The 16,591-nt window shown below is 37.5% G+C and overlaps 2 protein-coding genes across 2 annotated transcripts in view; one reads left to right on the top strand and one right to left on the bottom strand.

Moving 5' to 3' along the window:
• The window catches only part of kpna6 (karyopherin alpha 6 (importin alpha 7)), a 28,004-nt gene extending 17,362 nt beyond the window's left edge, over positions 1-10,642 (top strand). Inside the window, exons 13-14 of the mRNA XM_067424904.1 lie at positions 4,816-4,994; positions 6,989-10,642. Of these exons, the coding sequence (XP_067281005.1) occupies positions 4,816-4,994; positions 6,989-7,176 (367 nt within the window). The 3' untranslated portion in view covers positions 7,177-10,642. The remainder of the gene's footprint in view (positions 1-4,815; positions 4,995-6,988) is intronic.
• A 1,588-nt stretch (positions 10,643-12,230) lies between these two features.
• si:ch73-130a3.4 (uncharacterized protein LOC664763 homolog) lies at positions 12,231-15,725 on the bottom strand. Its single transcript, XM_067425653.1, has 4 exons — positions 15,574-15,725; positions 13,254-13,446; positions 13,079-13,180; positions 12,231-13,003 (listed from the first exon to the last, which is right to left on the bottom strand). The coding sequence occupies exons 1-4, from the start codon at positions 15,651-15,653 to the stop codon at positions 12,773-12,775; spliced, it is 606 nt and encodes a 201-aa protein (XP_067281754.1). The 5' UTR covers positions 15,654-15,725; the 3' UTR covers positions 12,231-12,772.
• Positions 15,726-16,591: the final 866 nt, after the last annotated feature.

Raw genomic sequence — 16,591 nt, forward strand, 5'->3', positions numbered from 1 at the left:
ACCCCATACAATCAGTAAGAACCCAACTGCTAACATGGCCAAGACCAACTAGCTGTCCAAAGATACTAGAGACAAAATTGTACACCTCCTCAAGGCTGGAAAGGGCTACTGGGAAATTGCCAAGCAGCTTGGTGAAAAAGGTCCACTGTTGGTGCAATCATTAGAACATGGAAGAAGCTAAACATGACTGTCGATCTCCCTCTGACTGGGGCTCCATGCAAGATCTCACCTCGTCGGGTCGAACTCTGTTTCTCAGCGACAGCGAATTAAAAAAAAATAATCTATGCCCACCTCTAATATTAGATAGATAGATAGATAGATAGATAGATAGATAGATAGATAGATAGATAGATAGATAGATAGATAGATAGATAGATAGATAGATAGATAGATAGATAAATTTTTGTTTAATTTCAAAATTAATCTAGATTAAAATGGCTCCTCTGAATTCTGCTTTGAGAATGTGTGTGCTACCCTCTCACGGTTCGGTTTGTATCACGGTTTTAGGTTCACTGACGGTACAGTTCTGTATTTAACTAGGACTACTGTCAAAAAAAAGAAAATAAGAACATAATTTAAATACAAGCCGCAGCACAAATAAATACTATTGAGCAAAGATATTAATAAAATAATGCTTTTCAGGTTTTTCAGGTAGGTCTAACATTAGTTTTTATGTCGAGAAATTGAATAAGTAATCAAATGTAAAATAACACTCCACCCGGTGTCTAAAAGTGGAACTACAACAGACATTTAAATAGAGCAAAATGCCTCTTGCAATTACATTTCTTTATGTTTTACCCTCTTATTTGTCATTGACACAACTGCCAGCCTATAATTTGTTTAATATAATTTTACCTGTTTGTCAGACATTCTCTTTTTGTCTAAATGGGTGATTCTTATTCAAAAGCCACACTGCACTCGTATGTTGATGTCTGGCTTTTTGAGACGGTCAAGTCACATGGCATAGGTTGATGAGAATCATGATCCACACTCATCAAGATATAATGGAGTTAGAGATGACCTCAGAAATAATTTCTCATGATTCTTTACGTCTAGAATGGGAGCCCGTTTAAAGTGCTCCCACAATGTTTGTCTGGCCAAGTTGGACCTTCTCAGATGGCCATTAGAACACATCTTAGAGAATCACCAGGAAGCATTTTGGATGCGTTTATCCAGATTGAATTGCAGTGTGGTTTTCATGCTGTCTAGTGAGATCACATAGTCTGGAAGTAGCTGTGTGCTTAAAGTGTTTATTACTATGCACACTTAACTGCAAATGGCCTCGAGAGAGTTCACACATAAATTTACATTTCTGTCATCAATCACTCACCCTCATGTCGTTCCAAACCTGTAAGACCTTTGTTCAACTTTGGAACACAAATTAAGATATTTGTTGAAATACGAGGGCGCTCTGACCCATCCACAGAGAGCTATTTAATTAAAGGTGTCGTGAACTGGCTTTAAAAAAAAAAAAAATTGTATACTGTTGTCTGAGGTCAACTAATGACGTTCGTGTAGTTTTTACATTTAAAAACATCATAACTAATAAGTAATAGGCTATTTTCTACACTCGCTTTGAGGCTCTCTCTTGAACGCTTGGTTTTGATGGGTGTGCCGCACTGGAGACTTGAAAATAAACGCCTAGGATTGGATAAGATTTGCATATTTAATGAGCTTCAGCAACCCTGTCAGTTCAGTTCACATGAGTGAGGGATTGTTTTGAAAGCGGCAACCACAATGATTCTCTCGACCACAGGGCTCTAAACGTCTTTATCAAACAAACACATTGATTTATTTCTTACCCACCCACGATTGATTGTAATATTATTTTTGTATTACATGGCCCACCCGATCGGTGGATATGTGCGAACACACACACACACACACACACACACACACACACACACTGGAGTGTGTGGCGTTTAAATGTCAAGTCGAGAGAGAGAACACCGCAGATCAAGAAAGGAATATTATTTCACTATTTTAAGATTCACCGGCCTGCCAAAGGGCTTACGTTTTGTTAGCCTATCTGGAAAACACATAGCCCCGGGACGTTGGGCTTTGCGAGCCCTGGTCCATAACATTACATGTCCGAGTCTGACCTCGAATTGCAATGAACCAACAAATAAGGGATTCTCCAGCCCTGTGACAGCGTGCTAAAGGTACACATAATCAAAAAAATCTGTAAAAATACAATACTATTACATATAAAAAATGTTTTACTTAAGTGTGCTGCACCATTTCTGTCGGATCCAATATAGAAGGCACACCATTGTGTTTTAATCTCAATTTGGCTGCAAATCCAGCATCAACCTGAGACTTTTTTTTACAAATGATTCTGCAGTGAAATGAAACCAACACACGTCTTCGCTACGTGAGTTCCAACTTCATTGCAAATTAAAGTTCAACCACATATTCCTAATATTAGGATCCGAATGAAGCTTATGCTGCGACTGTTCTTCCAGAACCAGGAATAGAGCAATATCTTGCTGTCTTCGGCATGTTTATTGCTGCTGGCTAGCGCGATCCGAACAGCTCCACGAGTTGGTGGGCGGGGCTACTGAATTAGACGTGCTGATTATTCTGTTTCGTCACTCGATTATGTAAGGATGAAGCACAAGGTCGTTTTCTGGGCCTGGTGTCTATAAAAGCTTTTCTTTGACTAACCAGGAAGTTTTCAGCTCTGAAATGTATATGGTATTCTTATTGCCATGACCTTTTTATATATCAAAAGCTCAAGGGAAAGTTGATTTCTCAATTCATCACCCCTTTAACACTTTCAATGTCCAGAAAGGCAGTAAAAAAAAATCATTAAAATAGTCCATATGACTCCAGTGGGTCAACCTTAATTTTATGAAGCGTTGAGAATACTTTTTGTGTGCAAAAAATAAACAAAAATAACTACTTTAATTCAACAATTTCTTCTATCCTGTGTTGGACTCTTACGCTGTTGACATAGTGTAAACAGTGCAGCACTTCCAGAATTCTGGCTTGCCATTGGCTGACGCTGTTCACAAAAGCACCATGATGCATGCACACGAGTCCTTCTGCCGTAGAACTAGGAAGCACTGCACTTTTTGCACACTTTATAAAATTTGGTTGAAGCATTGGATGTTTAAAAAAAATATATTATTTGAATTTGTTCCTTGAGGTTTATTTATAATGGATTTATTTTCAACCCTCATTCTGACCCTCTTCTGAAATGATCAGCTTTTAGAGGTTGACTCCTGAGGCTGACTGTTATGGCTTATGTCATGGTATAGGAAATGCTAACAATGGGGTATCAACTCCCACTCGCCATTGCACATTAGTAAGTGTATTAAAAAAAAAACTTTATCCAAAAACCAACAACATTTACAGACAAAGTTAATTACACTTTATGTAGGTGATGTCAGATCCAATACTGTTTGCTGCATCTTTCAAAAAAACGTTCTCTGCTAACTTTATCATTACGCTGTGCCTCGTTTACAAAACAAAATGCTCCGAACAAACATATCCTCAGATGTGATCCGGGACACCAATAAAATAAAACATCCGCTTGTTTCTGACGCTGGGATCCTTCTGAAGAGATTCAAGTGAGCTGTTTAAACTGATACGTCAAAGCAAACGTTCTTTCACTCTTCTATTTGTCTTGTCGACGTACTCAAGCGTGTGGTTTATGTTGGAAACTAAACACGCATCTCTATACTTTATCCAGTGTAGACGTGTCAGTGATTTTTACAATTGGTTCTATTTGCTTTCAACGTGATGCAACACATCCAGTGTAGGCAAATGTCAGCTGTTAAGTGACCAAATACCAGTGGGTGGGGCCTGTTGTTCGATTTACAAATCTGTTATTTTTAATTTGGAGGCTGTTATATGCAAATGTATTGCCCATGTGGTGTCACAAATAAAAAAAATTTTTTTTTATTATTATTATTATTATTATTATTATTATTAAATATCCAAATGAGCTTTGGAGCTTGCTTTAAAGAAATGCTTGGTTAATAATGAGGAGGCCGTTTTAAGCTATGACACTTGCAGGATGTTTTAAAGGCATAAAGACCTTTTTTATGACAACAAATCAAGGCACATTTAATTTCTCATGTAATGAACCCTTTAATTCACGCTCTTCTAATTTGTTTTGATCTTATCGCATTGCTTCTGGTTAGCACACGGACCAGTGTAAGGATAAAAAAATTGTCTTTGACAGAGGCTCGCATAAATAAAAATGCTAGTCTTGCCTATTTAAATTACTACAAGGATAATTTTTTTTTTTTTTTTCTTTGGTCCATGTTACTTGTTTTGTATAATTGGTGAAGAACAGGGAGGAAAAAAGGAGCCAGTTGATTGCCTAATATAGTTGTTGTTCACTTGCTGACCTTAGGATGTTTGACTCATTCATGGCATCATTGTGTCTAAATCTGAAATGCAAACTCTGAATCACGTAGTGATTTGATGGGCACGGCTTGCCAAATATAAATTCCCTTAATGTCATCTTCAGTTATTTGTACTAAGGGAAATTAAATTATGATTTTTCTTTTTGTTTTGTTGAGAAAATAATTACTGAAGAACATGTGCTGTCCCAATCGTACTGGGGCATGTCTGGTTTTACAAATAGATTAATTTCACTAATTACAAAAAGCAGCATAGGGAGAATACATGGTATGTGCCAAAAATTAATCTATTGGATTTATTTAATAAATCTGTTTTTTTAGGACTGTTCCAAGCAGGATCTTTACTACTATTTCCTATTGATTAGAATATTAACATTTGGTGATACACATGCAGCTGTTTATTCATTCTCTTGTTCTTTCATCTGCTTCTTTTCTATAGGTATCTGGTGAATTTGGGCTGCATTAAACCTCTCTGTGATCTGTTGACTGTGATGGACTCCAAGATCGTGTTGGTGGCTCTGAATGGTCTGGAGAACGTACTCAGATTGGGCGAGCAGGAGGCCAAACAGAACGGCAGTGGCCTCAACCCTTACTGCGGTCTCATAGAGGAAGCCTATGGTAACATTAATTCACCAAACCACGGTTTACATCAACATTATTGTATAATTGCATGTATGTACAGAGACATCAAAAATATGTTGAAAAATGGCAAAGCTGAGATTAGAGTTTGAATAGATAGATCTAGACAGACAGACAGACATATTGGGTCTGTTTACATCTGGTCGCTTCATGCATTTCTTCTGATCAGATATCTATCCTGTTGTGAAAAAAAAATAGGTGTAAATTCCCGCCGATATGCTGTCGAGACAGATTTAAAGGGATAGTTCACCTAAATATGAAAATTGGTGGTAAATCCCCAGACTAAGGATTTACACATTTGAATCAGAATTGTTGAATCTTTCTATGGTCGACTGATAGTTGAATCATCTATGTGTGTGTGTGAATGGGTTTGAAGGGGCACGACACTATTTAGCAGGAGGGTAAAACTATTTTTATTTTCCTTTACATACTACACACAGCAACAGCTTTTTTAAAATGACCAAAACTGCCTGCCAACTAACAGACGAACTGACAATGGCTTTCTTATTTAGGTTTAAATAAAAGGTAATGTGGTGGATAAACATTCGTAAAACGTTTTCTCATAACATTTTAAAGCCGCGATCGAAATACAGAGCATCACACAAATATATAAAAGAACATTTTGATAAATAAACCTAAAAAAATACCTGCCCAGAGAGGAAAAGAACACTTTGAGTGTGTTTACATGCATGTTCTTAAGCCCATTATGCCTAAAGGGGGTCGTACACTGGACCCGAAGCTCAGCACCGCGTCTCGGTTATCTCACACCGGACACGCATATTATATATATGCATGCTAAATTTTTAATTGACTTCTGACAGAAGAGCTGCACGATGAGTGCATCTTGTAGCACAGGGTGAAATCAGTATGTTCATTGATGATTTGAGGGAAATATAAATTTAATATAAAACCTTGAAATGGCACTCTGTGGCGCAGCAGGATTTTAAACAACTTCCTGAGTCCGGTGCGAAGCTCAGCGGCCTTAAAGCGGCCTCACATCGGACGCGAAGCTCAGCGGCCTTAAAGCGGCCTCACATCGGACGCGAAGCTCAGCATCCTTAAAGTGGCCTCACATCGGACGCGAAGCTCAGCGGCCTTAAAGTGGCCTCACATCGGACGCGAAGCTCAGCGTCCTTAAAGTGGCCTCACATCGGACGCGAAGCTCAGCGGCCTTAAAGTGGCCTCACATCGGACGCGAAGCTCAGCGTCCTTAAAGCGGCCTCACATCGGACGCGAAGCTCAGCGTCCTTAAATCGGCCTCACATCGGACGCGAAGCTCAGCGTCCTTAAAGCGGCCTCACATCGGACGCGAAGCTCAGCGTCCTTAAAGCGGCCTCACATCGGACGCGAAGCTCAGCGCTGCGCCATGTCTTTAAAATATTCAGCATCCCTATATTGCAAAAATGGTATGATCCTCATTTCATAACACCCGCGAACATTCGACTGTGAGATCGTTGGTCGATTCCGGCTCCACATATCGATGCAAAGAATCTTCGATTATTCTGAATCACCCCTAATACGCATACGAATCCATATAAAACCCTACGGCTTGTGACCACACATTGATGTCTTAAGACACGAAATGATCGGTTTCAGCGAAAATCCGAACAGTATTTATATCTTCTTCTTTTTTTTTTTTACCTCGAATGCGATCTATGTACACACTGTATGCTCGCTCACCCACTGTAAATTTTAAAATGGGAGGTGCTTTTTAATTTTATTACTTTTGTGTTTTGTCTCCCTCCGCCATTTTACTGTAGCTCGAGTAGTATGCATGTGATAAATGATTTCATGTCAGTAGGCTATCAATTATGGTCTGTCACTGCATCGTTGCAGCAATTCATTTCATCACTCCATAGTTAGATGGATAGCTTCTGCTCATCAAGGCTGCATGTATTCGATAAATAATAGTTAAAATATTTATAGTATTATTGTGAAATATAAACTTGTATTAATTTATCTCTCTCTGCCAGGGTTGGACAAAATCGAGTTCCTACAGAGTCACGAAAATCAGGAGATCTACCAGAAAGCCTTTGACCTCATCGAGCACTACTTTGGAGTAGAGGAAGAGGATGCTAGTCTGGCACCACAGGTGGATGAGAACCAGCAGCAGTTCCTTTTCCCCCAGCAGGAGGCTCCCATGGAGGGCTTCCAGCTATAACCAGCCTTTACACTCTTCCCGGCCACCCCCAACCCTTACACCTTTCCGCACCCCATACCTGTACTAAAACATACGTCGGAAACACTCGCGACGATTGACATCTAGTTGAACCAGGTTTCGACACGCGACCCTTGACCCAGACTGATTTATTTAAACATTGAGGTGTTTTAAGCAGGGGAACCAATCCACTGCCCTGTCACACCCAAGAGAGAGCTGGATTTAAGTTTCTCTTCCCCACCCCCCTCAATGATGCAGCTAAATAATCATCCCCCTCAGGTAGAAATCGTGGCGCTGTGTCCTTTTTTTCTTTCTTTTTGTTCTTTTTTTTTTTTTTTTAAGGAAAGCTATTCTTCAGTTTACCTCTTTCACTGAAAGATGAGAGAATCGTTTACTCGTCTAATGAAAATCAGAAAACCCTGATCTTCATAATTTATCTTATTGATCCTGGTTTGAATTTCATCAAGTGTTGTGCTGTAGAATTTCTTTCTTTTGTTCCTTACTGGTCATTTAAAAAGCCTAGTTGTATTTGACAGGCCATGCTTTATAGACAAAACTCCACCGTAATCTCGGCAGATGCGTTTCATGGCAATTTCAGCACTTTTCAAAGGCTTTCTGGAGCGGTTTCAATTTTCTTAGTATTAGTGTTCATCGACGTCATCATTTCAGACCATGCTGGGTGTGGAAACGACAGGAGTTTATGTAGTCTGTTTGACGTGGTGGTGGGTGGTGTTGAAGTAATCCAGGTATTTTAGTAAAGAAGTATCCTAATATAAAAAAAAAGTCATTACTGTTAAAAGACAATGACTGGTGAAGTGCGGCACAAAGAGCCCATTTAGTAAAGATAATGCCCATTTTTCTTTTTTCTACCAGTCAGAGGTGAGATCTAGTTGTAGGATATTTGTGGTGTGCAGTGTTATGAATAACTCTTCTTTTGATCAAAAGGCTTTAACTGAAATGTGTTCTGGGAGAAAATAAGCACACATCTGAGGGCCGGGGTGATGCACATGATGGAGTCTTAATTCTGCTCTTGTTTTTTTTTTTTTCTCTTCATTAATTGGAGCATAGTAATACTAGGTGGTTCTGATAACTTCAAGGTGTTTGTTTCTTGCAGCCCTCAGTATGTGCATGTTGGGGGTTTTGCATGGTGTTCTGTTGGTACCAACAACCATTTTGTATCCCTTGCCAGAACTTCATTGAACTAATATCTTATGCTCATTAGCTGGAGTAGTTCTGGGTTCTGTTGTTTTGGTAGGTATGGCAAGGAATACTTATTTATATAATGAAATATATGGGCAAAAAAATATATATAGATATTGTTATATTTGCACACACCTTGCACACATGCATTGCATACAAGACCAGAATACACTTCATAAACATGTACACGTACGGATTAGCAAAATCCGAGGGGAAAGTGACTTCCATAATCTCCAAACATCTTCACCCTTTGGCACTTTTTGAGTTGATGCACTTAAAGTTAAAACCTTCAAAAACAACCGAGTTCGATTTCAGACGGAAGGCATGAAAAGTTTGAATATTAATCTCCCGCCCCGTACGAAACTTGCTGTGGTTTACTTTAAATCCGTGAGTAAACTTTTCATGTCGTTTATGGAAGCATTTTCCTCTACCTCCGTAATACACTGACAGAAAGGGTGCATTTCTGAGTGAATGCTAGGGGTCATTTGATTTAGTTCAGGCCTGTATCTATGAAAACAGACGTTGACTGACGGATGATGTAGGGAGGGAAGCGATGCAACGTTCATATCGGCATCCAGCATCTGTTCTTAATGGAGCTGCGTCCTTTGTTTGGTACAGATACGTTTTGCTTGACTAATATCTAGAAGTTATTTCCTTCTATAAATGTCAATGTCTGATGCGAACCAAAAGGAGGTGTCCATATTAATTCTGGTTCAGGAAACCTTTTGAATTTGAGCCGCTTGAATTTACCTTTTGAATATACCTCCTCACAATCTGATGTACTTTAACAACAAGGTGATTTCACACAGGATATTTTTTTCTCAGTTCTGTGTGATATTAGGCGACATTTGCTGCGTTTACTGGTCGATCTCAGAACGAGGATGCTGCAGTCCTGACTTTTTTTTACGCAAAATAAGACTGGTTATATGGGGGAAAGGAAAAAAAAAACTATGCTTATTAAATATATCTAATGGTCTATAAGACTGCCGGGTGGATTCATACATTGATCAAAAAAGCAAAGAAATTATCTCTTAATGGAAATGCACTCCTATTCACAAAAGTGCCAATCAGACCAACAAAGACAAGAGGCTGATGCATATCATTCTGTCTTTGATTTAGTTTTCTTTATTTACTTGAATGTGCACATATTTTGTGCAAATATTGCTGCTCTATTTTCTTATCAAATTAGAGGTTACTTTGCCTGCCACAGTTTCATTAGAGATGTGATGGTCTGCTACTTGTACACCAAATTGGTAAACTCAAAGGTATAAAGAGAAAAATGCATAATTTATTGTGCTGGAGAATTAATACTTTTAACCAAGGCCAATGCAATGTTGAAATACTGTCTCTCATGTGTTCTGTTTGCTTAGCTTGTTGTTCATTTTGGACGTAGTTCTATTGGCGTAAAGGAAGTGGGGATACTAACGATCGAAGGAAACTGTATTTTTTTTTTTTTTGCCCTCGTTGAGTATTTGTGTGTGTATGTATGTGTAGCTCTTTTCTTGTTTATAAGCGCACTAGCTGACCATGTAGACCCAACTATGTTGTTCTCAGTCTGACTTCCCTCTGTAACTAACTGTAGCACAATTACAGCAAATCCAAATCAGTTCCGGCCTCTTTCATAGACATCTTGTTCTCATTTAAGGACATAGCTTTGAGAAGCCAAAAGATTGGACAAAACTAATCTGGGTGTCTCACGATCTGTGTCTCTGTGAATTACACCTCAACCAGAAATTGAACGATTATATTGTTACATTGGCACAATTTAAAGTTGAGCGCAGCTCTTTACTCCTTAAAAATAACTTCTGAGAAGTGCAGAAAACAATAAAATATTTACAAAAGGCCACAAATAAGTGAAATTGGGTCTTTATGGTCTTCCGTCCTAGATCTTGTAGATGTTGACATTTTGAGACTTTTTGTCTCTTCCAAACCTTGAGCTGATGCATATGGTTGTGTTGTAATGCTGACTCGCCTGTGTTTACAATGCTACGTGTTTAAGTACTTTTCATACACAATATTAAGACTTGGCCAGGTGAATATTGTATCCTGGTTTGGTAATTTCTTTCCTTTTAAATGTATTTATATTTAAATCTTTTTTTTTCCTCCTCTGCCTACAATTGCCCATACTGTGACTGACTTTACCGACGATATGAATGAGTGACGGACACACAAACTGAACATGTCACACAAACATATACATGAACAATTCTGAACAAATGTTTAACAGTTTTTTCTTTTTGTCCAGATACGAATAAAATGATAAAACATCTGTTTGTGCACCTTACTTTTGTAAAGTCAGTATGTGTGATAAATACAGTTAACCAGCTATTCATGTTTTAATTACCTTTTTTTAAAATTAATTTTGTTTTATAAAAATTACCATTCCACCGATAAATGTGTTTTTTGGTAAACCAATATTGGTTTGTTATCATAGCTTATCATATTTATGTATATATTACGAATGTTATCCATTGTTTTGTTATTGTGGCATGCAGGTTACTGTCGTTACTTTCCCGATTGCATACATGCATTTCCTGAAATATTTCTCAAATTATAACCACAATATCCAAACACACATCAAATACATTGAACGCTTGTCACTATTTTCCTCATATACGTGTGTACACTACTGGTCAAGTTTTTAAATGTGTTTATTTAAATGTTTTTGACAGTAGTTGAATGATCTAGAATCATTCTAAGATTATTATTAATGTTGAAAGGTTTTAGCTGTTTAATAAATATATTGGAAATCATGGTACAATGCCATTCAAAAGTTTGGGGTAAGTAAGATAAAAAAAAAATAATACTTTTATTTAGCAAAGGCACATTAAGCAGCCCAAATGTTTAGCATCAATAATAAGAAATGTTTCTTTAGCACCAAATCAGCATATTGGAATTATTTCTGAAGGATCATGTAACACTGAAGACTGAAGTAATGATGCTGAAAATTCAGCTTGGCCATCACAGGAACAAATTACATTTTAAAATATATATTACAAAAATTAATTCAAATTATATTTCACTGTATTGTGTGTTTTTTATTTTTATTAAATAAATGTAGTGAGATTGACACTAAAAAAAAAAAACACTTAATGTTTCCACACTTCTTACTGGTAATATATATATATATATATATATATATATATATACACACACTACATTTATGTACACTGATCAGGCATAACATTATGACTACTTTCCTAATATTGTGCTGGTCTCCTTTTGCTGCCAAAATAGCCCTGACCTGTCATGATTCATCAGACCAGGCCACCTTCTTCCATTGCTCCATGGTCTAATTCTAATGCTCATGATGACCCTTTCAGCAGTGGACGGGTCAGCATGGGCACCCTGACTAGACTGCGGCTATGCAGCCCCATATGCAAAAAACTGCGATGCACTGTGTATTCTGACACCTTTCTAGAACCAGCATTCCTTTCCTGAGCAATTTCAGCTACAGTAGCTACATCTGTTTGATCAGTCCACGGGGGCCATGGTTTGCTTCCCACATTCATCAATGAGCCTTGATGTATTCTTCCTTCCTTGGTCCACTTTTGATAGATACTGACCACTGCAGACTGAGAACATCCCACAAGAACTGTAGTTTTGGAGATGCTCTAACCCAGTCATCTAGCCATCACAATTTGGCCCTTGTCAAACTCACTCAAATCTTTACACTAGCCCATTTTTCCTGCTTTTAACACATCGACTTTAAAGAAAATATTTCATTTGCTGCCTAATATATCCCACCACCAAACAAGTGCTGTTATGGAGAGATAATCAGTGCTATTCACTTCACCTGTCAATGTTATGCCTGATCTGTGTATAAAAATTACAATAATTAGAGAATAACATTGTAATATTACAATAGATATTTATTCAAACTTATCCATTCACACATGATAATTAGAAAAACACAAAAGTGAAATTCATGCAATGCACAAGACATGACTTTGTTGAAGTTATCACAAACTGCATTTGAAAAATTAATACACAGAACAAAAAAAAAAACTTTTGCCCTGCCAAACTACTGCACTAGAACCACAGACATATCAATATCACATACTGTACATTATCAACATATCTAACACGTTGAGGCCAAACCTGGCATCCACCGTGTGAAAATGAAGCAGAATTTTATCAAATGATTATTTTTTGTTTAAAACAGCTAAACAAACAAAAAACTTTGCAATGTATGTGCATGTGGGATGACAAGAATGAAATATCCTCTTAGATGAATGCTTTTGGACCATGTATGTGGACAGTTTGTTTTATACTCATGGCCCCGTTTTGGCAGGAGGTCAAACGAGAAGATTTTAAAATTCAGCGAGCATAGATGAATCCGTTAAATTCCCTTTGAAATGATATCCGGGAATTTGTAGAAACGTGGAAGCTCAACATTTTATTGGATTTTCATTTTCCCCGAGTAGAAATTGAGCTTGTGTTCCAGCTCTTCGTTTATGACGTTCTTTCCACTCAGATCCTCTAGCAGCGAAAGCACGATGTTCTTTGCCCTTAGTTCTCGTTTCTTCACGTTCCTCATGTCCCTCTCCAGACTCTCCACTCTAGCCAAGGCTTCACTAAGTCTGGCCTTTAGACCTGTGGGATCTGCTGGCAGTGCATACGAGTGGTCCTAGAAGAAAGGATGGAATTCCTTTACATTATGTTTGTCACAGCAGTGTGGCGCAATATTAGTGCAAATACTCACTATGTTCGGCAGAGGTTTAGTCTGTTGGACCTGCAGAGGTCGCTCCACTGGCAGACTCTCTTCAGCCCTCCTTGAGGTTTTTGTCGTCCTCGCTGACACTGGCTAAAATGCAGAAAAACAATTGAACAAGCCTAATGACTAGCTATCAAATCCTTTAATCTAGAGGTAGACCTACTTTTTGTAAGTGAGCCGGGAAAGTGAAGACAGATGGTTTAGCTCCATCTCTGATCCTGACGGTCTGACCCGTCCTGTCCAAGTCCTGCTCCCTGAAGTGTTCGCTGCATAGCACAGAGGAATTGCTGGCGGAAAAACCTTCCCATTTTAGGGCAATTTCCCACTGCCTCCTCAACGCTTTACCTTTAGGAAACCTTCAAAGTGTGAGAGAAGTGAGATGGACAGATACCATTATTATGTCAGTCACTCAAATGACACGAGGAGCTTGTAATAAAAGTCGGCTTAGAAAAAAATAAATAAAATAAAAAATTGTTTTCAGTAATGTGACTAGGGGGGAAAAGTCCATAAACCTGAAGCATTGATCTGTCAATGTTTCATCCCTTCCAAGCCACAAATATTTATTAGTAATCATCATAAATTAGGGATCATCAAAAGCTTAAATGCTCAAAATTCATCCTGTGAAAATTGTTCTAAAATCAGACAATGCTTTACCATGGAAACAGTACTTTAAAACCTTTTAGTGGGTTCCTCCTAATGTTTACAGCACAATTTTATAATCAAATCTTCTTGACAAAACATATCAGTGGAAAGGTTGGAGACTCAAGGTTCGATATTTGGTCACTGTTTTCAGAGATTATATATTGTAGCAGAAATGTATTCATTTATGGCAGGAGAACACATCAAACGAGTTCAATGTGGCTACTTTTGTGGCTAATACACAAAACTAGGATAAGGGATTAGGCCGGGATATCTTGGTGATCCTGGCTGAATTTATCTGCTAATATAAAGTTATCTTTCGTTATCGTTCTTGGTGTGAGTGTGTGTTCAGGGTACTTGTACACGACAGCGGTGTACTAAATTTTGCACACAGATGACAAGATCACCAAGATATCCCAGCTTAATCCCTTATCCTAGTTTTGTGCAATCGGCCCCTGGTGAAAATAACTGATGGGCTGCAGATGAAAGCCTTATTTAGCCGTCCTAAGAACATATGAAGTCTAATTTTAAGGCGTTCCCTGAAAGAAAAAGTAATCACCGTCATGGTAGACCATTTGTATATTTTTAAGTAGAAATCTACAAACAATAATCACAGCGCATACTTAAATACTGTTATTGATAAGTGTGAATCTGGCTTTTAAATAACAGAAACAAATTATCATAAGCAAAGAACTGGACTACGCTTCTAATTAAGAATACCAGTAAAAACTGATAACAAATCATTTAACTTCAAGCATGGCATCCACTGCAGTGGACAGATATTTGGAAGCCATTTTGAAACATTTAAGTTTTATTACAATGTCCCAAACAAGTTGCCAACCCCTTAAACATTGCCTACAATTCCGTTTAATTATTGTATTTTTATCTTTGTTGTTTTGAGATATTGCATCATGCATTTAAAATAGCGGAGGAAAGAGGAGATGCACCAAGTACCTAAGGAATAAGTGTTAATTCTCAGATAACCAGACAGTGAAAAATGTTACAAATACTTTTATCCAGATTTTAATAATACATTTAATGTACGTTTTTTTTCTGTGACAGAAAATACATCTGTCCACTACAGAGGACGTCATGCGCCAAAGGGTATATTGTGTCTATTATTTTGTATGTTTCAGTTAAAATCATGATATAATTTACACTTGATATGTATATTTTTTATTATTTACAGCAATATTATTACGGCCTATATTTAATTATTAGGTCATATAAAAGTGTAGGCATATAATTATTTTATACATTTCATAATTATTTTATTAACAGTTTGATACTGGTTTTAATTCTATTAAATAAAAGTTGGCCATTTTTATAAATAAATAATTTAAATAAAATCAGTTCCCGTTCAGTCGGTCACGTTCAACTTTATGAGAATACGTTAGAATACGTTTTTCAAATGTCCTAAAAAAAAATAAAAGTCAAAATAAACTATTTGTAAATCAATAATTCACGCATAATATTTTATTAGTATTATTTAGAATAAAAGGTGAGAATAAAAGGCGCTTTGGAACCAGGTTAATTCGACTTGTTTTTTGTTTTGTTTTATACTGAAATTTTTTTTAGCGAAAGACTGTGGCACACAGCTTGGTTGTTTGGTGGCGCTGCTCAAAACAGTGAGATGGAGTTGTAAAGGTCGTGATGGGTCGAATTTATGGTTTTAATCTAAAATACAACCTGAGACTTTATAAGAAAGCATATAAACTTTACCTTTAATATTTGTTACATAGGCTCAGCTGTCGTAGCTAGCTTGTGTTTGCTAGCTTAGCCTGGCTCTGTCAACATAACGTTATAACAACCAAATACTACTAGAAACAATTGTTCAATCTTACTTGTGAAAGGTAATGCCCCGGGATTTGGTCTGGGTTGTGCGGCGATTTTTACAGCCCCAAGCAACACATGAATCAGGCATTTTTTCCCAGAGAGTGAGTTGCCCGGTCCAATATGGCGTTGACGCTGACGCTTGCAAAACATGAAGCTTCGAAGCTTTTATTAATCTCTTGTGTCGAATCAGTGGTTCGGAGCTTGTATTGAACTCACAAGTCACATGATTTCCGCAAACCAGGCGTTCTGGATTGCACGTTTAGTTTTATCATTGTTTATTATAGCCATGTTATTTGTAGCTTTATTATGTTTTTACTGTATTGTACCTAAGTTTTATGCTGTTAACTGATTTAACTGGTTAAATTAAGGATTTAATTAAGGGATTTTAAATATTTCAAAATACTGCTGTTCAAGAAATGTTGATATATTGGAATAATATTTTATTCCAGTTTTAAACACTTGTAAAACTTATAATAAGCTTTAGTTCATTTCAGAATTTCATGTATTGTTTTTGCGTATTGTGTTTTGCCTGTAAATGCTGTATTATTTATGCTGCGTCCCAATTCGCCTACTTATACTACGTCCTAAAAGTATGTACTCTTTTTGTGAAGAAAAAGTATATACTTTTGAGTGTGTAGCAGAAAAGTATGCAAGCTTCGGGACATACTACTTCGCCATCTTTAACGGACTCTGTCGCTTAGTTACGTGCATCCCGTCACCGTTTAACTGCCCTGTCAATCATCGTCAGATTCGTCACAGTTCAAATCCTCCACATGCAGATTAATCTCCTACCGTATCGGAGAGAAATGTAGCCGCTCGTTGATCTGCCATTTGTGGGTCTTTAATGCAGAGACTCTCGTCATGTGTTTGCAGTTTAAATATAATGATGCATTTAAAAGTTAAAGACCAAACGTGTCATTTCAAAAGTTCTCAATGCTGCTGCAGGTGGAATATAATGTGACAACACTGAATAAATATATTTTGTCAGGTTAAATATTGGTAGTTGGTCACTCAAACCCCTTTATC

The sequence above is a fragment of the Pseudorasbora parva genome, chromosome 19 (assembly GCF_024679245.1).
Source record: "Pseudorasbora parva isolate DD20220531a chromosome 19, ASM2467924v1, whole genome shotgun sequence".
NCBI classification, from domain to species: domain Eukaryota; kingdom Metazoa; phylum Chordata; class Actinopteri; order Cypriniformes; family Gobionidae; genus Pseudorasbora; species Pseudorasbora parva.

Coding starts and splice junctions, on each gene's coding strand:
- si:ch73-130a3.4 (XM_067425653.1), bottom strand. CDS start 15,653: ATGCCTGATTCATGTGTTGCTTGGGGCTGTAAAAATCGCCGCACAACC. Junction 13,447..15,573: donor CGGGGCATTACCTTTCACAA/GTAAGATTGAAC, acceptor CACACTTTGAAG/GTTTCCTAAAGGTAAAGCGT. Junction 13,181..13,253: donor TCCCGGCTCACTTACAAAAA/GTAGGTCTACCT, acceptor TCTGCATTTTAG/CCAGTGTCAGCGAGGACGAC.